The following is a 22158-nucleotide window of genomic DNA, read 5'->3' on the forward strand; positions in this document are numbered from 1 at the left end:
ATTTTGTCTAAAATATTCAACACTAATTGACATTTTATTTAAAGTTTAAAGGTTAAATTAAAAATTAATCATTGTTTATCATGTTATGTCATCAATCGATAATATAAATAATTAGAATACAATTTTTTAAAATTCGGTCATCAAAATTAGATAAAATTGAAATAAAATGTGACTGAAGTTATAATTTATCATTAGCCAGTAAAAATGTTACTGATAAAATCATCATTTCATTAAAAGTTAAAAGGCCGGATTTGATTGTTGATTGCATCAGTCCGAAGCTACAATCATGTTCGTGAAAGGTAGACGCTGGCCAGAGTCGCCGTAGAGGTGGTGGTTGTTGGGGACGAATGGAGTTTGGATTCTATTTATATAGATGCTCAGTCAAAACGAGTGTGTGAATTATATGAAAATGTACAAAATTAAGAAATGGTGCGGTCCACTCAATTCTCCCAAAATTTCGCCGAGAAGTGTAAGGGAAAAACTTAGAATAATTTTGTTTTGATTTGCTGGTTTCCAAACATGGGTCGTCATGATCTCTCCTTGTTTTCTTTGGGTTCCAAAACGGCTTCTCCTTCAATGAAGGGGTTGAAGACTCCGTGCCCGAATTCGCATTCTAAGATTTCTTCAACCCCCACCACCTAGGCGACCTTACACCCCACATCCATCGTTACTCAAAATTAGTTTAGGCGAAATTCTGGGGATTCGGCACTCCTGGTGGCGATTACCATGAATTGTTTCCCTTGCTTCTCATCGCACAAAAGCAAGAAAGAGAACGGCAAAAGGGAACATGACTCTTCCGCTGACGACTTCATTCGATCACGAATGTTAGGTTTGCGCTCCCTTTCCCTTGTTTCATCTGTACACCACTTGATTCCTCGTTCCATGAAAAGCATGTTTTAGGTAGGAATAGACTGTTTTAGGTAGGAATAGATGATTAGAAATCAAATTTAAATACCTCTTTTACATTTGAAAAATAATGAGGCCAATCATGCCATATGCTATAATATCTCATCTCACCTTGATGTTTTGAAAAATTAAATTGAAGTATATTAAAACTTAAAAGTTGAAATTATGAGTCTATGATGTATTTAATTAAAAAAATAACGTAAATTTAACATGAGAAAATAGTTAAGATATATTAAATTGAATTAAAATCAGAATCTGAATTTTGTTAGATATTTTAAATTGAATTATGATATAATTAAGTACGTCATATATGCTAAAATTAGAATCTGAATTTCATTAGATGTGAATTAGTTGGATTAAATCCAAAATTTGCGTTCAGTAGTTTATAGATACATTTAATGATGTAAAAGGAAAACAATACTATTGGGGGGAAATTGTTTAATTTGTTGATTTATGTGTCTCTTGGATTAAGAAGCTAATGAGAAACAAAAAAAACCGATCGAAAAGCGCAGGAATGGAGGCGAATCAGGAAGAGCATGCGAAAATCGCGGCTCAAAAGTTCAGTTTCAGAGAGCTAGCCGCCGCAACCAAGAATTTCCGTCAAGAATGTTTGCTGGGTGAAGGTGGTTTCGGAAGAGTTTACAAGGGAACTCTTCAGTCTAGTGGCCAGGTGCATGCTCTTTCTTTCTTTCTTTTTCCATTTTAAATCATGTAATTTTGACAATAATTAAAATGTTTAGATTTGAATATTAGATTTATTAGACGAGACAAATAGTAGATTAAAAGCTGTTTTGAGAAAATTTTCTGTCTGGATCCAAATCTGAAGATCAAAACTGCATGTAAACAAAAAAAAACATTCATATTTGATTAATAAATTTTCGTTCTTATTTTTCATCTTTCATATCAAACAAGTTCTTACTGTCTAAATATAGAAGGACGTGGGTAGCGATGGTCCGAGAGGGCTGGCGGGGCGGTTTTTATATTTTTTATTGATAATTTGTTTTCGTCTGTAATTTTTTTATATAATTTTTTCTCCTACGATAAAATTTTGATGTGGATGGCATTGTAGTTTAAACTCAAATATTGAAATACTTGGGGCAACCATTGTATCCCCTGAAGATGGCATCCTTAGGCTATTTCTAGAATCAAGACCATATTTTTGGTATTATCAACATGATGCTCTGACAAGAAGGAAAAATAAAAAAACAACACAATTTGATTAAGAAGAAATAAATAGATTGAAATGTTCACTGATTGGTTTTCGGTATTGGAATATTGGAGATACATAGGTGGTTGCTGTAAAACAACTAGACAGGAATCATATGAAAGAATGCAAGGAATTTCTCGTAGAGGTAGCACGATTGAGTCTCTTACGGCATTCAAATCTAGTTAGTCTCATTGGATACTGCGCTGATGGAGATCAGAGGCTTTTGGTTTATGAATTTCTGCCTGGAGGTTCCCTTGAAGATAATCTACTTAGTACTACCATTTTTTCTTCTTCTTTTCTTTGTTTGATTCTCCGGTGAAATTTTAAGAAATGAACCGACACTATTAATACATTTGTTGTTTGTTGTGGTAATTGCAGAATCCAAGGACGATAAGCCAGAAATAGATTGGTTAACCCGAATGAAAATAGCCTATGGGGCAGCCCAAGCTCTAGAGTATTTGCACGACAAGGTTGATCCTCCTATAATATACTGTGATCTAAAGTCCTCAAATGTGTTGTTGGATGAAGAATTCAACCCCAAATTGTCTGATATTGGACTGGACAAGCTCGGGCAATCGGCAGAAAATACGTCGAAGCAGTCAAGGGTGATGGGAACGTATGGGTACAGTGCTCCGGAGTATGCGAGATCAAGTATACTCACAACTGTTGCCGATGTATACAGTTTCGGTGTTGTTCTATTGGAACTTATCACCGGAAGAAGAGCCGTCGACACTACGAAACCCGCAAACCAGCAAAACTTAGTCGCTTGGGTAAGCATACGTATTTATATCGATAGTTACGAATTCCTGTTACGGACACGTTATAATGTATCTTGACAATACTTAATTGTATGTGGAACTGGAACAGGCTCAACCCTTATTCAAGGAACCGAAGAAGTTCCCAGAAATGGCAGATCCCGTACTTAAGAAGCAATTCCCGGAAAGGGGATTGAATCAAGCAGTTGCAATAGCAGCCATGTGCCTACAAGATGAAGCCACTGCCCGTCCTTTGATGGGCGATGTAGTGGCGGCATTGAGCTTTCTTTCAACTGCCTCCGAAGAGAATAACATCCCTCCCGCTCTTCCTCCGTCCATCTCATCTAAGTTGCACTGTATCTCAACCAATCTGAGCCTTGAGTGCGGTGGCGATGCAACAGAGGACAAGCAAATGTGATTGCATGCATGTTCATTGGTTATGCCCAACATAGTGGTGAATAGGTTTCTTGTTTTGGAAAGTGATATAGTTGGGGTCGAAATACGATTGTTGAAACGAAGAATGCTGAGGTTTTTGAACTCGTATCTCCTTTAAAAAACTGATTATATTTCTCATGCACTTGTTATTTAAACCGATTGTGAACATGATGATTTGAAGTGACCAGGAACTGAAAAATTCTTTGGAAGTAATTTTTATACATATTTGGTTGAAAATGATTCTTTAGTATTTTCTAAAACGATTTCTTCTTCTAAAGCTCTTATTTTATAAAGAAATTATTAGAGTTGAACTTGATTCGATTTTTAAAAAAAAAAACTTTGGAAATTAGTTGAAAATAGAATTTGTAACAATCTATATCCGGGTTGGTCGTACACTAGGTTATATTATGATGTCTTTTAATTTGAATACAATATATAATAGGTTCAAATCTAACTCTTAATTATTTAATATTTAACGCTCATACTCCTAGAATTCATGGTGCTCGAACCAAATACTTTAAAGAACAACGATTCCTTGCCATTGAGGTCACTTAGTTCGTGTCACTTTTAAATATTGTTAAATTAAAAGCTTCATAAATCAAAAGTAACAAGAAAGACGAATGCAATATCTTATGCTAAAGAACAAATTTTTAAAAATTTAAGAGGGAGGAAACATTCTAGGAGACGAATACATATTATCAACTAAAAATATAAAAGAAAATATCTAAAATATAGACAAATTTAAATTTTTTAAGAGAACAGTTGCTCCTCCATGCCCCTCAATTCATACATGATAATAAGTACTTGAATGTTGTTCTATCAAATAAATTAATTTGTTTGACTAATAGATTAATTAGAGCTTAATTTCAAAATAGATATCTTATGTATATATTATTTATTTAAGTATTTTAAATATTATTTTTTCATCAAAATGTCTAATTTTTTTTTATCAAAATAGATATTTAAAATATATTAAAATTTTCATTTAAATATATATTTTTATTAATTGAATTTGTTTAATAAAATAAAAAATATAAAACTACAAAAAATCTAAATAAAAAGAAAAGTATTATTTGTAAAAAAAATTGAAATTTTATATTTTTATAATACACAAATTATATTAAAGATATGCAGGGAGTTGATATGGTGGCAGTGTAGAGCAAACACGTGAAAAAACAGAAACTTCATCTCTGCATGCAAATCGACGTGTGAGTATTCTCATCTTCCAACAAGTGTCATTCTCAACACACTGCTAATTTTCCTTGTGTGTGTACGCGTTACATTCATTAACAATGCAATATAAAAAAAAAAAAACTAACGGTGCTGCCTGGCTCCATTTTTTTTTTGCAGCATCCATCAAGGTGTGAAAGCTCAAAGTTAATTTTTATCAAAACTAAAAGGTGATATATTTTGGGTTTTTGTAATGCTCAAATTTGTTTAGTAAGAAGCTAATTTTTCAAGGCTTGTTGAAGTGATTTAGGATGGATGATCCAGAATCAGAATGGGAAATCAAAGAATCATCAACCGATGGAAAACTAAGTTGGGTTCTGAGATTGGGCAGGAATATTTTGGTGACTGGAATTGTTGTATCCTCCAATTATGACTATTTCTGCTATTGGGTTGGTCTGTTCTGTCCCTTATGGTGTCTTGTTGGTAAGCTATGCTTGCACCGAGACCTTAATGAGTAGGTTACTTCCAATGCCTTCCCCACCTCCCCTATTGTTGTTGGAATATGGTAAGCCATTCGATGATGATAACGAGTTGAGCGAGCATAGAATCTAATTTGTTGGGAAGGGAAACGAGGAACTGGATAAATGGGGTACTTTACAAAAGGATGTATGTATGGGAAATGGTGTTGAAAATGATGGAAAGGAATCAGTTGAACAAGTAGATGAAATTGTGGAGGAAATTAGGTATGAGGATGATGATAGGAATGAAAGGCCATCCGAAAGTTTTGAGGAAGTTGAGGAAATAACAGGATTGAATGTAGAGCAACCTATTATAGAGGAGAGTTGAAACGAACAACCAGCAGGTATTGAAGCTGTTGTCGAGGGGGATGATAAGTGTGGCAGTTCCAGAAGGAAACATCACTGGGATCTGAAAATATGGAAGATGAAAAGGAATTAGCAGGAGATATGAGGCAGAGTGTTGAGAAAGTAGGTGCACGGAGAAACGAAGAAAGAAGACTAAGTCGAAAGGTGAGGGAACAACGAAAGGGAAAGGGAAGCACTCCATCAAAGGAAGTGTGAATAAACACCCAGGGGATAAGCAAAAGACTTCTGAACTGAAAAATGTAGATGTTGATGTAAAGAATGATGAATTGGTGAGAAGTTCAAGGGGATCATTAGAAAGAAACATAAAAGAGGGTACAAGCTTAGATGCAGCAGAAGATAAGCAGGGTGGGGAACAAGAACAAGTTGACGCTGAGGTAAAAATATTGAATGGGGATGATGGAACAACGAGAAGGAAACATGACCAACCCATTGTAGATTCAGCTGAACAGCCAGTAGCTGATAAGGTTATAGGTCCTATAGATGGCCTACATGGAAGTGAGGAGGGGATAAGGAAGCACCACTTGATGGTAAAAATGGACCAGTTCATCTAATTGATGTTGAAGAGAATGAGAAGTTAACCAGCGAACAACCAAAAGAGATGGAGGTTTGGGGAACAATTGAAGTTAATGATGAACTATATGTCGATGGAACTCATGGAAGTATGACTGAACAGCCAATAGAGGAGGTCTGTAATATTGCAGTCAAGTTCGAGGGAGATGAAAAGAATGGCAGCAATATGGAGAACAAAACACCGTTTCTTATGAAAAAAGGTAGATGTCCATTTATCACATTCTACTGGTATTGGAGAGGACGAAGAGTTAGTAAAGGAGAATAGGGGATTATTAGAAAAAATCCGGGACGAGGGGAAGAAATCTGAGGAAATGGATGTTGAGAAAAGGGCTCAATCAATGGGTACGGTGGGTGAAATAGTGCTTTATGATAGCATTACTAAGGGGTTTACAGTCAAAAGTGCTACATTGATAAGAGGAGGAAAAGCAGATGTTAACGAATATATTGTAGAACCAAATTATCGATTGAATAAGGAAGGATAAAGGCGTGGTTTTTTCAGATGAAAATGAAACTGGAATCGATGAAGAACAAGCTGTTGACATGTTAGAAAATGCAAGTACAATTAGTCTGCAGGGCTCCCCTCCAGAAGTGAACACTGAAGGTAGCATTTTGCAGTAGTTGCTTCTCCGCTTTATCCTGTTTATTGTTTTGCTATTTTTCGTAAGGTTAATTGTGATTCTCATAATTATAATTGAACGCTCTACATATGCAGAAAATCAGCCTTCATCAGTTTACTCAGTTCACCAAGAAGCTTCTGATTCTTCAGATCTTCCTGTTTCTACGAAAACTGAGGGAGCAGAATCAGCAGATGACATTCGAATTTCTGCTGAAAATCTCATTGATGCCACTTCCAACGAGATTAGGCCAAATATTATTTATGTTGCATATCAATGTAACTGTTAATATGTATGTCAGTCTCATTAAGATCAGGAGCCATGCACCAAATAATTGAAGTATAAGGTCAGAATGTTTTTCCATTGTATTTTTTTTTAAATATTCTTGGTATGATGTGTATGGGAGTCTATATACCTATATGCCTACTTATTTATGTCTTTAAGTTTTTGGAGGCTCTTATAAGCATTTATCAAACTCTGAATATATACAGTTTAGAGAGAAATGTAGACAATTTAGGGTTCATAAAAACATTCAAAGCTATCTTGTGGTGGTTAACGAAGTTGTGTTGAACAGACCCTTAATTGTGAGAGCAATGTGATTTGCTTTATGTATGTTGTTGGATAGGTATTTTGTCCTTAATATCCAGTATTTACACAGAGAGAAAAAGAGAAGAAAATAAGATGTCAAGCTACAAATAATATAATGCTGCAACAAATCCTACATGAATCCTGCCACCGCCTTATTAAATTCGATCTCAGTAGAAAACAAATGCTGCATAATATGTTGCCGGTGGACATTGATCCTCCTCGGTTTCTTCTTTTCATAGGTTCTTACGTTCACACACTTAGGTTCTTACATCAACAGATGTAACGATGGATAGCAAATAATTGGAAACATGTACTTCCGGAATGAGCAACGTAGTAGTCTAAAATCTCTAGGATGTGCATGCAATTGATCAAAACTGGTCTTATTACTTGCCAGAATAGTCATGGTTCGCTTTCAATTTAATTTATGTCCCTTGTCTTGATCTTTTTAAAGCACAGTTTGGACATGAACTGCAGGCAATACAGGGTGAGGAGAAGATTTGGGAACAGATGAATGCTCTGAGAAAAATAGTTGGGTATGAAGCTGCAAGAAAGGAAACATGCGTAGAAGAATTGAAAGCTCTGTATTTGTTCACTGGAATACAGCCCCCGGCATCCTTGAAGGACACTTGTGATCTCGTCGAAGTTGATGTGAAGCTCGGGTTTCTCAAGTCTGTGGTTGGAGTTGAGTAGGAATGAGGTTCATTATGGACTTGCTTTGAGATATTTTGATAGTTTCATTTTCTTTTGGTGATCATTATTGAATGGATTATGTATTGTGTTTTGGGACTATATTGAAGAAGAAAATTTAAGCTTTGCGTTGATCACCTGTTAGGATTTGGTAATTGGGAATTGGGGCTTAATGGATAATTACACTTATAATTCCTCAAATTTTATGCTCTCATAAAAATCTCTTATTCTAAACCCAAAGGGGGCCAATTCTAACCCAAATAAATCAAGAGATCAAATTTTATGATATATTTTGATTCGTTTAGATAAATCATGGGATCAGAGTTCCGCTATTAGGACAGAGCATCGTCCTAAACTTCGAGAAAATCCGAATATCCATTCCCCATCAGAGTTCCTTATCAAACCACCAGCTGCCGTCATTTTATCACTTGACTTTAGCCTTGACCCAACCCGGATGAGGCCTTGGCCACGTTGGAGACATGATGTTAACCCTTGAAAATGAAGCAGTAGAATGGGTTCTGCTAGACAATATTTCATCCACCAGCACACTGATAAATCTTCTCGCTGCACATACTCATGATCAAACAAAACACTGCAACGGTGTTAACTAAAACTATGTTTTTTGTGTGTGAAAAAGACTTAAGAGACATGGCGATTTTTTATTTATAAAAAAGATAATGAGATAAAAATATATCTTTTTTAACTTTCACGTCAGTACTAAAACTGTTCCATCTTCTTATCATTTTGAATTCATCAGTCCAATGTTTTAACTAAACTTAAAACTAAAGTTCAATATTTTTATTGTAGCATTTTAAAGTTTTGTGTTAAAATTGATATAAAACTTAAAGTTTATTGATTAACGTTGTAATTTACTCTAACAGTGAATCCTAAAGAAGGAAGCAACGACGTCGTATTGGGCATTGATTTCTCACATTTATTCGCTTTCCAACACCTAAGCTACTAAAGGTATACCATTTCTCACAGCCAAAAGAAAAGGTTTCGTGAAATTTCCAGCCGAGGGAAGGGAAGAGAAGAGGAGAGAGTTCTCTATTGAAATGGCGGCGGTGAGAGGAGCTCTGCTAAAGCACCTGAGGGTCAACGCTACACCCCTGCCTCTGCTCCGTTACCCCAAAACTACCCCTAACGGGATCTTTAATATTACCTTCAACGCCATACGCCGTTTCTCCGACGAGGTCATGGGCTCATTCCTCGACAAGTCGGAGGTAACCGATCGCGTTGTCTCCGTCGTCAAAAACTTTCAGAAAGTTGATCCTTCCAAGGTCTTTACTTTTTTACTTCACACTTTTTCTTTTTTCCCCCATTGAATTCTTTTGGGTGTAGATTATTTGTGTTTCATATGGTTTGGGAAAATTGAACACTACCCTTGTTAATTAAATTAAATAAATTATAACATTAGGGTATTTATTTAGTTTGCAATGCGCTTCTATTTAAAAAAAAAATGGATAGTGATTTAATTCTGTCTGTGATACTGGAAAATACGGGTTTAGGTTTTGGATTGTTTGGCTTACTTTATGATTGGTCAGGTTAAGGAGTTGCATTTCTCCTAAATCAAACCAACCTTTCAATTATTTGGCTATAAATTTCTCTAATATAATAGCTGATAACTAATATTAATTGTTCTTTTTCTAGCTTTAGTTAAATAAATATCTTCAAATTTATATCTTTAAGAGGGGAAATCAATTTGACCTTTCTGAATTGACAAAGCTGCGCATAAGAAATTGTGGGAAATTTGTGCTTAGTTATTTGGTCTATTATGTGATTTCATATTCATTTGATGTTTATTTCTGTGGCTAGTAGAAAATTGGGGTGCTTGAATGAACCATTCACGGTCAGGTAGGTTATCCAATTTCTTTCAGAAGTGCAGTAAGAGGAAATAGGTCCTTTGTAGGCTGCAGCTGGTTTTGGTTGTGGGTTTGACATCAAATTGAAATAGTAAATTAGCTGTGGCTGCCTTGTTAGTTCAAGTTTTTGTAATATTATTGTTGCCGGGCTCGTGATTGATATAAAAACAAGGATGACTTTTATAAGCATTGGATCAATGTAGTTGCTAGTTACAGTTGTAGAAGAAGTGTGTGATTTTACATGTACTTGGAAGGAAGCTTTTGTTAACATACAAGTGGGTCACAGTCTGTTGGGTATTCTGCTACTTGGAAATTTAAAAGTTCATTGAAAAATAACACTTTACAAAAAATAGGTGTCCAAGTTGGTGAGACAAGAATTTTAGAAGAATTAAGACAAATATTGTAAATGCAAATATTGTTTCATTTCATTTATATGAAGGGAATCTTTTTTATCTTCACAAAACTAAATTATTGTTGAATAAATTATTAATTACTGAATAAATATTAATATTAAAAAAATGAGAACTCCTTCCCTTGTCTACCAGGTTTTTCTGTTATGATTTATTCTAGTTGCATATGCATATTCCTATTTACCCTGTCCCTTTCCTTTTGCTGCCTTGTATACATGGTCAGCGAGAAGGAAGTGGAGCCTTTCGTTTTTTGCTTGATCTATCCAGTAGACAAATGTGTCTTGACCATGTCAGGACATTTTTTTTCCTTCCCCTCTGATGTGTCCCAGCATATCCCTACATATTTAAGCAATATGGTATCGTAAAAGGGGATTTCCCTGTGTCGGTAGTTCGTAGCTTTTTCATTTATGCTTGATGTGCCTTTCTGTGAGAAAACTGTAAAATGCCACAAAACTCTTGCTATATCATCCTTAGTGTTTTCCTTTTCCCTCGCATTTCCTTTGCTCGATATGTTTTGAAATGATAAAAAGTATCATCAAATTAAATTATTACGGGTGCAATTTCTGGTAAGATCTTCTGGCCTATTTGCAAAGACTCGAGTGTTTTGAAATGATAAAAAGTATCATCAAATTAAATTATTACGGGTGTGAATTTCTTCCAAGTGTTCTAATATATTTGAAGGATTCTTGGATAGTACTTTTGTTGTATCCATATCTAGATATGCTGAGGAATGGATATCATTGGATAGTTGTTTCATTCTGATTAGTTTTTCCCATTTTGCAGGTTACCCCAGATGCCCATTTTCAAAAAGATCTCGGGTTAGATAGTTTGGACACTGTGGAAGTTGTGATGGCCCTTGAAGAAGAATTTGGGTTCGAGATACCTGATAATGAGGCAGACAAGATCAGCACAATCAATCAGGCTGTTGAGTTCATTGCTTCTCACCCTCAGGCGAAGTAGATAAGAAAATTATGATATTCTGCTTTTTGTTATTCTTTATTTTCACTTTGTTCACCTGAGACATGAAATCTGAAACTGCATTGGATAATTCCCTAATCACATGGCATTGGCAAATGCTTTTTGTATCCGACTGATTAGTGTTTTTGATATTTACTGCTTTGGACGCTGCTGTTCCAAATCATAAAAATGAAACAATTTGGTGAGAAGTGCTGTTTCTTTTATTTATTTGCTTTGACAGTATTTCATTTTGAAGTAATAAATTTAGATATTTGAGTTACAGCTTCATTCCTATGTCATTGCTTGATTTCTTTCAGGACGAAAGCTGGCTCTGTCATTGCTTCATTAGTTAAGAGTATGCAAGTTCAGTTTCATTAGAATACACAATGTAACCTTTTTAATTTTTAAATGTTTGAATTAACTTATTTTAATGATTGAGACTAAAATTTTTAAATCAAATATAGTTTATTTATTTATTTTTAAAATTCCTTCATTTACTATTAATCTTACTCATCCATTTTCATTCAACAAATTATCTAAAAAAACTATCAATATTTTATCGATGATAATTTTATGTATATCTCTATCAATTTAGTTGTAACTTGACAATTCAAATCTAACATAAAATATTTTTAAAATACATATACATGAACAAATTAAATTTAACGTCTTTAAAAAATATTCGTATAGAACTTAACATTGTGTTTTCCTTTGCTGTCAAGATTAACTACCAGACCACTCTAATGTTAGCTCCTGGGTCAATAATTTCGACGATTGGAATTGGTGTAGGCTGCAAACGATTCTTCAACTTTGGTGATTCGAAAATTGGAGGCAATTCCTCTTCCACGAGTAGAACTTGGCGAAGTTCTTCCTAGATGATGCTGGGAGGATAAACTAAAGTTCACCACGAAATTCGTCTTGTTTTATCTGCCAAAGAGCCAATTAGAGGAGGGATCGAATGGAGTATCGTTTGGAAACTTAAGCTTCCCTGACGGATACATGTGTTCCTTTGGCTGGTGCTTCAGAATCGGCTGTTAACAAATAAAGAAAGATATTAGCCACGTTTTGAGAACCTATAGTAGAGCTAAACAAGTGTGGAACCAACTTATAGACCCGGGTAAACTATATGTATTTTTCTCAACTTATTATTATGGTCAGTTTATTATTTAGGATACGATCCCAAGTAGTACTTATTTTTAATAAAATACAATTGATTCTTTAAAAGCGAAGGAAAATCCCGTTCTTTGTAGCACAAGATTGAAGAGTAAGTTACATAAAAAGTACAAAGCCTGGCAATTAAACTATCCGAGGATCCAAAATATGTCGTCTTTAGCTGAACTTCCCAAAATTCATAGCAATCGATAAAAATGAGATCTCAGATCAAATGCTATTGCTGAACTTCAATGTTAGAGGATTTAAAGCAAAGAAAATGCTGTCAGCCAAAAAAGGACTATAAATGTTCCTAATCAGTGACTGAATTAGTTAAATCTAAAGGATGGAAAGCAAAGCAGATATGTATACATAATTTATGTCCTTCCCTTCCTTTTTATGTATCATTCCATGTGAAAGTTGGGGTTCCATGGCAGACCGCCATACTGCTTGACCTTTGTGCAACGGTGGGAATTGCAGTCGGCACCCAGTTGTTGCATGCCAAGGTCGACAATCCGCTCGGTGTCGACGGTGCTTGCTGCGAAACATAATACAATTTCCTCGAATGGTAATTCGGATCAGCTGATCCATACATGTTGTCATAACCAACAGGTTTCACTTCATTGTCACTGCCACTGGCTACAACCGTGCTCATGGGTATCACATATCCTCCACTGCCACCTGTGTATCCGACTCCTTGATAGCTACCGTTAGGACCGTCGGTGCCAGTAGCACCGTTACTATAGATGATCGAGTTACAGTTCGAACCGGAGCTGTGTTCCATCGAAGAGTCCATGGCCATGAGATTGTGCAAAACAGAAGGCTGAATAAAGTTGTGGGTGCTTCCAAGTTGTAGTTGATGAAGATCCTGGAATGTGTGATTGGCATCGGAATCGGGATCTTGCTTGCACCATACTCGTTGTCCATAAGGATGGTGCATGCTGAAAGGCCGAGCTTGTTGAAATGCAATGGCAGAAGGCCACCCATGGTGTGATGCCGTTGCACCGTAACCATTGATTCCATCAGACAGTTGGGTAACCATCATGTTATCTGCTTGCTCGACGTCTTTCGATCGCATCGCGCTACCACTGATCGGCAACGTGCTGCTTTCGAGTATGCTCTTAACATCATATCTACTCATATCAAAGTTGGTTACAGCATTCAGTCCTCGAAATTTTATGGCTGCAATGTCATAGGCTTCTGCTGCCTCCTCTTGCGTAGCTATATTTAGTACAAGTAATTATTTTCATTTGCCATTCCATAACGTTCAATAAGTTTGAGATTCAAATCTAAATAAACGATACTCACCGAAAGTTCCCAAGTAAAGGTCTTTGTTTCCGGCAACTCTTCCGATTCTTGCTTGCCATCTTCCATGTTGGTGGTGCCTGTTCACAACCCGATCTTTGATTGGTTAAACAGTGAAAAGAACTACAAAATCATTTTTCAGATTCTCATTTTATTGGTATTACCTTGTAACTCCTCTATAGATGGATGCTCCGCGAGAGAATCCACTGCTCTTCCTGCATCAAAGAAACATATAAACAAAACATTTCTGCAATTTCAACATGATCCAACAACAAAATTACGTATGTGTGTATATAATATTACCTTCGAAGGGATGCAACATATTCTTGCCTGGTCATGCTTTTCATCTCTTCCAACTCATTTTCATAGTTGCTAATCTAAAAAAGAAAAGATTTTTTTCATGGTTGCTAATCTAAAATAGAAAAGATTTTACAAGTGTTAACAAACAAACTCCTATGAATTTAGGCAATATTCAAGACAAAAATCTAACTCAATCTCCTGATCTATATTACATGACAAAGTTCCAGTTAACGGGGAATGGGGATGGACTTTAGAAGAACAATAACATCGTGCAGTGCTCAATTTAATGTAATTATAGAAAACTCTCGAAGACTGCATGCCATTGGCAGTAAGAACATGGGGCAAACTTTCAGGAATCTATTTTCCCGAGAGGAGAATGAATCCAAATGTAGAAAGAAGACGAAGAAGGAAAGCAATTAGTGCATTATATATATAATGCTTTTAACAAGTTTGAAGAACAAAACGAAGTGGAAACTTTACAGGAAAATTTGTTGTTGTTGTGGTTCCCCAGTACTTCAGTGCTGCTAAATCATAAGCTCTAGCTGCCTTTTCTTCTTTGTCATACCCTCCTGTATATACAGGCCAAGTTCTTTTAGAAAAAAATAAGTAGTAAAGATAACCCAAGAGAGTAGTTATCGTTTTGCACCTACCCAAATACACTGCAAGTATATCGAGGAAGACCAACAGCAGATCATACGAAATTGAAGAAAATGAAAACAAAAATCAGTAAATTTGTTGAAAAACAAAATAAAATGAAATTACAGTGCCTTTGTGTGTGTATATTTAAGAGGTGCAACAAGTTGAGAAATGAAAACAATATACCTTGCCTTCCTTTCCTTGTTTGTCCTTCCCTTCTGCAACTGTTATCCCACAAATGAGCTTCATATCTACCTGTCCATCTATGCCTGAAAAAACCCAGAAGCAACACTTACATATGTATTAAATATGATAACAAAATGAATTTTTTACACTTTTATGGATGTAAAAAATGATAACCTGGTTACACCACGGTATATGGAAGTTCTTTGGCCAAAAGTGTCAATAGATTTCCTTGGTGTCGCTTCACTTGCGCCGCTTGGGGTAATATCCATACATGTCGGTGCCTTTTGCTTCTTATTATTGTTATTATCAGAGGAAGAGCTCTCGCCACAGCTTCCGCCGCCGGTGCTTTTTGTGGCGAGGAGAGGCAAAGGAGATCCAGTTTGTGAACCGGTGCTCATCGAAAGAGACAAAGATTGCAAAGCGCCGCCGTTGTTTTTGGCTTCGGCTTGAATCGGTGCCGGTTGGTTCCTTAACCAAGTCTTGATCATGGACAACCCGATGGAGCTACTACCGGTGTTGATATTGGTGTTGTTATTGTCATCTTCTCCGTTGCTTGTTCTTGTATTTGTTGTTGTGTCTTGTGATGGGAGCTGTAAAGAACAGTTGGGGAACATGTAATCCCCGGTGGAGGTGGTATACAAGGTACTGCAACCATGGAGATTGTTCTGTTGATGACAGGAGAAAGAGTTGTTTCCGAGGAAGTTTTCAAGCTTTGGTTCTTGGTTTTGGTTATTGCATGAACTACTACCCGTGAACATGGAAAGCTCCGAGCTTGTCTTGTAGTTTCCATCTGAGTTCATACCTAAACCCTTTGTATTCCAATCTGCAAGAAGAAAAACAAAGAATCATTTTTCAAAATAAAATATGATTTAAGAAAAAACAATGAATGGTTAGTGTTTTGGATGTTATTAAGATTAAACAAAAGCAAACTAAACATAACCTTGGGGTTGATTGTTTCTATAGAAGGCTTCAAGTATGCCAAATGGTGGAGGGAGATTGAGAGAAGGAGGCGAGGCGAGATCGAAACACTCGCCGCCGGACACATCGGAGTTGAAGCCGAGGCGAGGGCCTGCGGTTTGAAAGTGATGATCTTGATGATTAACGGATTGTGATGGTAGTTCTTGAGGTGACAAAGAAAATGCCAACCAGTTGTTCATGGAAGCCATAACAAATGAAATGAAAAGCGTGAAATTCTCCTGTTCTTTTTAAGTGCAACAGAATTGGTGAGTGAACAAAAGGAGATGTGGAATTAGCTCATGCATGAAACTAGTACTAGTAGAGACAGAAGTTAGACGAGCATCCTAGGAAAAGTGCAGAAGAAAAAGAAAGAAGAGGAAAGGTTAAAAACATTGAAGAGAATTCATCTCTTCTAAAGTAGAAAAACAAAGAATATTTATAGTGAAACATTTCTCTCTCATTAAATAATAATATTAAATTCATTACTTATGTGTGTATACACGTGTGTACATTCAGATATTTACAGATTATATATACTACTATATAGCATAATATCGGTGTGTATATATGGATTTGAAATAATTGAAGGGGTGGCTTGTTTTGTTCCTCATTTATTTGCAGTGAAACACCTGTAGCAGAAGATGGTATATAAATATATATGTCTGACAAAGTGGGAGAAACCAGCCCCTCTCCACACCCATTTATTCAACCCCATTTGTACACACCTCATTTCTTCCTTGTCAATGAAAACTGCTCCTACCAGGCTACCACTTCCCCCTCACCAACCCTCATTTCATTGCTCCCTCCATTCCAAAACATAGTTAAGAAATAGTATGAATTTTCTTATAAAAAGTTAGTGCAGGTTTGAGAATCTATATTTGATTGATTCTCAGATAGCAAGCAGCAGCAGTGCTGAACTGCCATCAGAGTTTGCCAACAGAACCCCATAATTTTTTCACATTCCATCCATGGGACATGCCATTAATTACTTTACTGTTATTCCCAAACCCCTAATCATCAAACTCAACCTGCTCCCCCGCTGCAAACGGGAGTATCTCTCTCTCTTCTGCACTTCACATAACAATAATTCATGCATGTCTGACATTTTTTTCTGGATTTCCTTTTCTTTTAAAAGCAAATCAAATACTGCAAAAAATGAGAGGAGAATCTGATGTTCATTATTTTAAAAAATAATATATATATATATGGAGAAGGGTTTGCACTTTGCATCCGTATCTCAAGACACTACCCTCGTCTATTGAATTTCATTTTTTTCTCAAAAATCTTATTATTTTTCAGTTTCCAGGTACAGAATGGATGAAATGTAATGTTTCAAAGGATCTAAATGGAAACTCATTCACTTTTTTCAATGCCTCTTGTTATCAACTGTATGATAACTACAAGGCTAGCTTTAACATGCATATATATATACATATCATAATTTTCATTTGCATACAATTATTAATCAATCAAATTGTGATTCACTTGGTATTAAGTTAATTTTCTTTCGTCTTATCATGCATGTCACATGCTAGCTTCAACCTAATTGCAGAAATAATGAACATTGTGAAATATTACACACATATACAAATATATTATTATTATTTTAAATAAATTGATATTATTATAAAATAATATATTAAAAAAATTTAGATATAATTATTTAAATTCGAATATTCTAAAAAATCAGTAAATTTTATATATAAGTATATTATGAGTATATAAACGCAGAGTAAATGATGATGATAATTGTGAAGGGAAGGGGTGTAGACAAAAACAATAAATAAATAGATAAAGTGTTGCAGAAAGGAAGAGAGAGGGGGGATTGATCTCGAAGGGTGGAAAAAAAAAGGAACAACAGTTGTTTGACCGTCAAGAAAGGAATCAAAGGGGGTAAAACACATGGGGCTCAGCTTAATTTTTTGTATTAAATTAATGGAAAAGCCTGCTAATTGCCCCACTGTAAAAATAAATGGTATCGGTAATCCACTCGTTTTAATCATTCATGCTCCCCCACACCCTTTCCTTTGAGCCCTCTTCTTAGACTGAGAATTACCGCTTACCCTTTCTTCTCTCCCTCCTCCCTCTCTCTCTCTCTCTCTCTCTATATATATATATAAAAGAGACTCGATGGCCGCTTACCCTCTCCTATCTCTCTCTTTTTATATATAAAAGAAACTCGATGGCCGCTTACCCTTTCCTCGCTTCCTCATATATATATATATATATAAAATAGACTTGAATAATTAAATAATTTCAATAGTAAAATTATTGCTATTATTTTTTAAAATTTTAAAATTGAGAATAACATATGTAGGAATATATATCTTAGATTCGAACATATATTTATCAGAGTTTATAAATATTTATTATCAAATGATTAAAATTTTATTTAATATATATTATATTATTATACTTCTAAATTAATAAGTGAGAGGGAAAGAGTATCACTTTTGACCTAACTAGCTTGGTCATCTTCTTTGGGTTGGCCAATATTTCTTTTCTTATTTTATGAATAAAAATTACCAATGTTAACACACATGGACATGGGAGTACTTTCACTTGCAATTTGGAGTATAATCAAAATTTAAAAGTAAAAGTACGAACACACAATAACTATGGATTAACATGCTAAGACCCGAACAATGAAAAGGAACTCTATAAAATACATTTTAATTATATTCTTTTTATATAAAAAGATAATAATACAGGGGTTGTTTGAATTTAAAATGAAGTTCGTGACATGTTTAAACTTTGGAGGCATCCAAAGGAAGTGTCCATGAAATGGTATGTATTGATCCCATTAGTGCCACGTATTTATCTAGCTCTGTCAACCCTTATTTTGTTGCCACGTATTTCAAAACTAATATGCTTAAAACGAAGTTTGTGATAGTTTAAAGGCATATGCAGTGAATTAGGGTTTTGGTAATGGTAAAGAGAAGAAGTAACAAAACATAAGGCCGAGAATATATGAGCGCCGCCCAGTGGTGGAGGCAGATGGTCAAAATTAAGGGCATGAGAATAGATCTTTACGTAAATTAAGGGTTGAAAATTAAGGGTAGTGGCCAACCAGGGTGCCCTTAGCTTTGCAAATTTGTCTTTGTTTTGTGAATTAAGAGAGAACAGCGTTGCCCCTACGGATCCTCACTAAATGCCAACCCACCACTGTCTCAATCTCCTTATATAAATAAATTAATAACTTTTTTATTCACCGTAAATCAAAAATCAGGTAGGACAACATTAATTAATCCTGTCTTTGGTCTTTCTTTATCATTAGGTTATTTGTTTTGGAATGCATCCGTGTCCGTCTGCTCGTGCGACACATGCCGTCACTTTATGTATATTCCAATTCAAATTATTTTTTTTTATAATTTTATATGTGGCTGATATTTTAAACTAATGGTTATATTATCATAGATTTTATATTGCAAATACAAAAATGTTTATTATTATATATTCAATAAATTTTAATTATTAATATATTTTGGTACGACAAATATTTTTTTTTGGCATGAGATAAAAGTTCATATGATTACTATATGTATACAGCACATGCTTATTTAAAACGAAAAAATACATAAACAAAACACACGTGCATGGCGAAAAGCTATGAGTTGCATTTCATAATCTAAACATTGCAATTGCGTGAGAGTTTTTTTTAAAGGTGTAGTACAAATTAAAATACATTTTCATTAATTAATACTTAGTTTATAAGGCAGATCTTGACCTAGTCTCATTGTTTTTTTAGAAAGGCCACGGCTAGACATTTATTTTTATGTAAAAAAATATCTTAATGCAACTTTTAATTGTTGAATTTATTATTATATGCTTGTTGTATATAAAGTTTTGAATCGAGTAGTTATATCTATAATATGTGTTTTTTATATATATTTAATAGTTTATGTTATTAGATATTAATTCAAGTTTTAATTATTAATTACATTAACGTTATTATAATTTTAATAATTAAATATTATTTGGTAATTAAGTTTATTTAATAAGTAAATACTTATTTTACGCAAGATATCATATGGAATTAAGTTTATTGGTGATCAAATATTGAACTCTATAAATATGAAATTTGTCTTAACTTTTATAATTATGAGAAAGATTTATTTTGGTGAGATATAATCATTTTATAGTTTTTGTAACTTATGGAGTTTATGTGGTAGAGATAGTTTTGTATGGATATTGGAAAAGTGATTTAGGATACTCCTAGTCTTGGACCTTTTGGTATAGACATAAGGTTTTAGGATACCTGATATATCATGTATTTATTTATACATTCGTTATCTCTACGTTTATAATAGATTATTGTTCATCTAATTCATGGAAGTTGACAAGATTAAATCACGTTAATTCTCAACTCTTGTATATGATTTTTTTACGTTGATATCATTTTGATTATGACTTTGTTTACAAATTACTAACACAAAATATAAATAAATATAATAAAAATGTAAAGCGTTGTATAATAAAAAAAGATCAAATATATAACCATGTGTGTTTTGTAGCTGGTGTGTCACAAGATGAGCTTAGTTTGATTCAAGAGCTTACTCCTTTCAAAGTGGAGAAGCCTTTAGTTCTCTATCTCGGAATACCTCTAGTGACTAAAAAGGCTCTAAGAGAATGATTTTCAACCTTTATTAGAAAGAATAAGAGCAAAGGTTTCTGGTATGAATTTACATAACATTTTATATTATTTTATATTAAAGAATAAATTTATAATAGTATAGAAGATGAAAATAAATTATGAATAGAAAATATAAAAATTATTTAAAATATATAAAAATTTAAAATCTTTAAGAGTCGACGGTCTCGATATCTTCCCTCACTTCATTCCTGGTTATTAATCTTTGGTGGGTGGATGCAGTTTTGTGCAATCGGTTATCTTTCAGATGCAAATTCTTTTTAGTAGACCGTAGACACTTTGTTATCCCTAAGATTGTTTTGCGGAAGGTTAATCAATTACGTTCTCTGTGGAGGGTGATTGGGTTAATTGACAAGATGACTGTTTTTCAGCATATATGGCCTATCTTGACAGGGCATACCTCCCTTTAGGTTGCCTGTGTGAAGGAGTATTGGCTAAAAACGAGTATTTTTGGAATCTACAGTAGAAGAATCTTAATTTGAAATAAATATTATTATAAGGTGAATATCTAATCCATTAAAAATCTCTATTTATAATTTTAAATTATATCTTAAATATGCAAATTTATTAAAAGAAAATGAATTCAAATCCACTAAATGTTTAGCTTTTTTTTTTCTTTATTTGATACACCATGACATCAATCTCGGTACGAGTCCTCAATCGTTTATATTCTCTATTGCACTTTATTTTCTTATATCGTATTTTTCCCCTTTTTTAGATTTTAAGTAACTTTTTACTTTATAACACATTTTCATTTCTCTTTATGAAATATTTTCATGATTTTTGGCACATTTTCGATTGTTTAGTCGTTTTTTTAATTTTCTTATCGTTGGACTTGACAACGTCTCGACTGATCAAGAAATTACTTATTTTTATCTTGTTGATCTTCCCTACTTTGAACTCTTGGATTGGATTTGGAACACGATTTACCTTTGAAGATAGTTTTCTCATATGCTTGACTTTGATTTACAATTTTCAATAGTCTTTCAACAGTTTGATTCCATGGTTCGTTTGCTGATACAGTCAGATCTATTTGTTTCCATCTTTTGTTCGAGTTTTTTAGATGACTTTTTAACCTTTCTTTGTATAGTCCTTATATGATCTAAAATGACTAATTTCTTATGTCAATGGTTATAGTCGCATGGATGGACCGAATGGGGGCAGGTCCTAGTTACCCCTGAAATTTTCAAATTATCCTATATTTTAATTTTTTGTGTATTGTCTATCAATAATCTATTTTTTCTTCCTAAAATTTTACAAGTTTTTTTTTGGATAAGTAGAATTTTATTACCCAATAGAAATGGTTCATCATACAACTGTCATCCCAATTGGGAGTATAAACACATATTTACAGAATTAGTCTATACCCCAATAATTACAAAGTCTAGAATTAACATAGTCTAGTCTATTAAAACCTTTGGCACTGAGTTTGAAACGAACAAGCTCCTTAATAGCCTTTAGAAGTTGGTATGTTGTTCTTGTTCCTCTGTTGAAAATTCTTCTATTTCCCTCCTCCCAAATGAAGTATATGAAAGCAGTCCAGGCGATCCTCAATATGGTAGAAATAAGAGATTTGCCCTTCCAAGTTTGAGCAGTCCAATGAAGCCTTGAATCCCAAGACCTGTAAGTATCTCTCATGCTAGATAGATTCATAATAGAATGCCATAGTGAAGTAGCGTAAATACAGTCAACAAACAAATGATTTCTAGATTCATGGTCCTGATTGCACAAAATACAATAACTATCAGTCACAATACCCATTTTAATAAGTCTATCACGAGTAGGAAGACGATCCAGAATTGCCATCCAAGAGATAATGCTTAGCTTTGGGATGTGTAGTGGAAACCAAATCACCTTATGCCAGAAAACTTTGTCTCTATGAACTCTTATATTTTCCCATAAATCTTTTGTTTTCGTGGCACCAACAGT

At 34.4% G+C, this 22158-nt stretch overlaps 4 protein-coding genes across 4 annotated transcripts; 3 read left to right on the forward strand and 1 right to left on the reverse strand.

The window, feature by feature from the left end:
* The first annotated feature begins 699 nt into the window (after positions 1-699).
* LOC120113952 (receptor-like kinase LIP2) lies at positions 700-3417 on the forward strand. The gene is made up of 5 exons (XM_039135006.1): positions 700-829; positions 1419-1576; positions 2196-2385; positions 2492-2883; positions 2981-3417. The coding sequence occupies exons 1-5, from the start codon at positions 727-729 to the stop codon at positions 3284-3286; spliced, it is 1149 nt and encodes a 382-aa protein (XP_038990937.1). The 5' UTR covers positions 700-726; the 3' UTR covers positions 3287-3417.
* Positions 3418-4669: 1252 nt separating this feature from the next.
* On the forward strand, positions 4670-7872 carry LOC120113707. The gene is given in 10 exon segments (XM_039134769.1): positions 4670-4703; positions 4784-5076; positions 5176-5289; positions 5376-5501; positions 5615-5884; positions 5932-6042; positions 6128-6413; positions 6415-6528; positions 6640-6785; positions 7613-7872. Coding segments are annotated over 9 exon segments (1548 nt in total). The 5' UTR covers positions 4670-4703; positions 4784-4902; the 3' UTR covers positions 7820-7872.
* A 904-nt stretch (positions 7873-8776) lies between these two features.
* Positions 8777-11265, forward strand: LOC120113911 (acyl carrier protein 2, mitochondrial-like). The gene is made up of 2 exons (XM_039134972.1): positions 8777-9096; positions 10872-11265. The coding sequence occupies exons 1-2, from the start codon at positions 8872-8874 to the stop codon at positions 11046-11048; spliced, it is 402 nt and encodes a 133-aa protein (XP_038990903.1). The 5' UTR covers positions 8777-8871; the 3' UTR covers positions 11049-11265.
* A 1326-nt stretch (positions 11266-12591) lies between these two features.
* On the reverse strand, positions 12592-15803 carry LOC120113728 (AP2-like ethylene-responsive transcription factor BBM). The gene is made up of 9 exons (XM_039134780.1): positions 15562-15803; positions 14796-15444; positions 14622-14704; positions 14450-14458; positions 14280-14368; positions 13803-13876; positions 13664-13714; positions 13503-13579; positions 12592-13415 (listed from the first exon to the last, which is right to left on the reverse strand). Exons 1-9 carry the CDS (start codon positions 15785-15787, stop codon positions 12592-12594), a joined length of 2082 nt encoding a protein of 693 aa, XP_038990711.1. The 5' UTR covers positions 15788-15803.
* Between the last annotated feature and the right edge of the window lie 6355 nt (positions 15804-22158).

This window comes from Hibiscus syriacus, unplaced genomic scaffold (genome assembly GCF_006381635.1).
Source record: "Hibiscus syriacus cultivar Baekdansim isolate YM2019G1 unplaced genomic scaffold, ASM638163v2 tig00110213_pilon, whole genome shotgun sequence".
Classification (NCBI taxonomy): domain Eukaryota; kingdom Viridiplantae; phylum Streptophyta; class Magnoliopsida; order Malvales; family Malvaceae; genus Hibiscus; species Hibiscus syriacus.

Excerpts from the sequence above, each read along its gene's own strand:
- LOC120113952 (XM_039135006.1), top strand. The coding sequence starts at position 727 with ATGAATTGTTTCCCTTGCTTCTCATCGCACAAAAGCAAGAAAGAGAAC. Across the intron at positions 830-1,418 it reads CATTCGATCACGAATGTTAG|GAATGGAGGCGAATCAGGAA; the intron begins GTTTGCGCTCCC and ends CGAAAAGCGCAG. Across the intron at positions 2,386-2,491 it reads CCTTGAAGATAATCTACTTA|AATCCAAGGACGATAAGCCA; the intron begins GTACTACCATTT and ends TGGTAATTGCAG.
- LOC120113911 (XM_039134972.1), top strand. The coding sequence starts at position 8,872 with ATGGCGGCGGTGAGAGGAGCTCTGCTAAAGCACCTGAGGGTCAACGCT. Across the intron at positions 9,097-10,871 it reads AGAAAGTTGATCCTTCCAAG|GTTACCCCAGATGCCCATTT; the intron begins GTCTTTACTTTT and ends CCCATTTTGCAG.
- LOC120113728 (XM_039134780.1), bottom strand. The coding sequence starts at position 15,787 with ATGGCTTCCATGAACAACTGGTTGGCATTTTCTTTGTCACCTCAAGAA. Across the intron at positions 13,877-14,279 it reads CAACAACAACAAATTTTCCT|ATTAGCAACTATGAAAATGA; the intron begins GTAAAGTTTCCA and ends TTTCTTTTTTAG. Across the intron at positions 13,715-13,802 it reads TATGTTGCATCCCTTCGAAG|GAAGAGCAGTGGATTCTCTC; the intron begins GTAATATTATAT and ends TCTTTGATGCAG.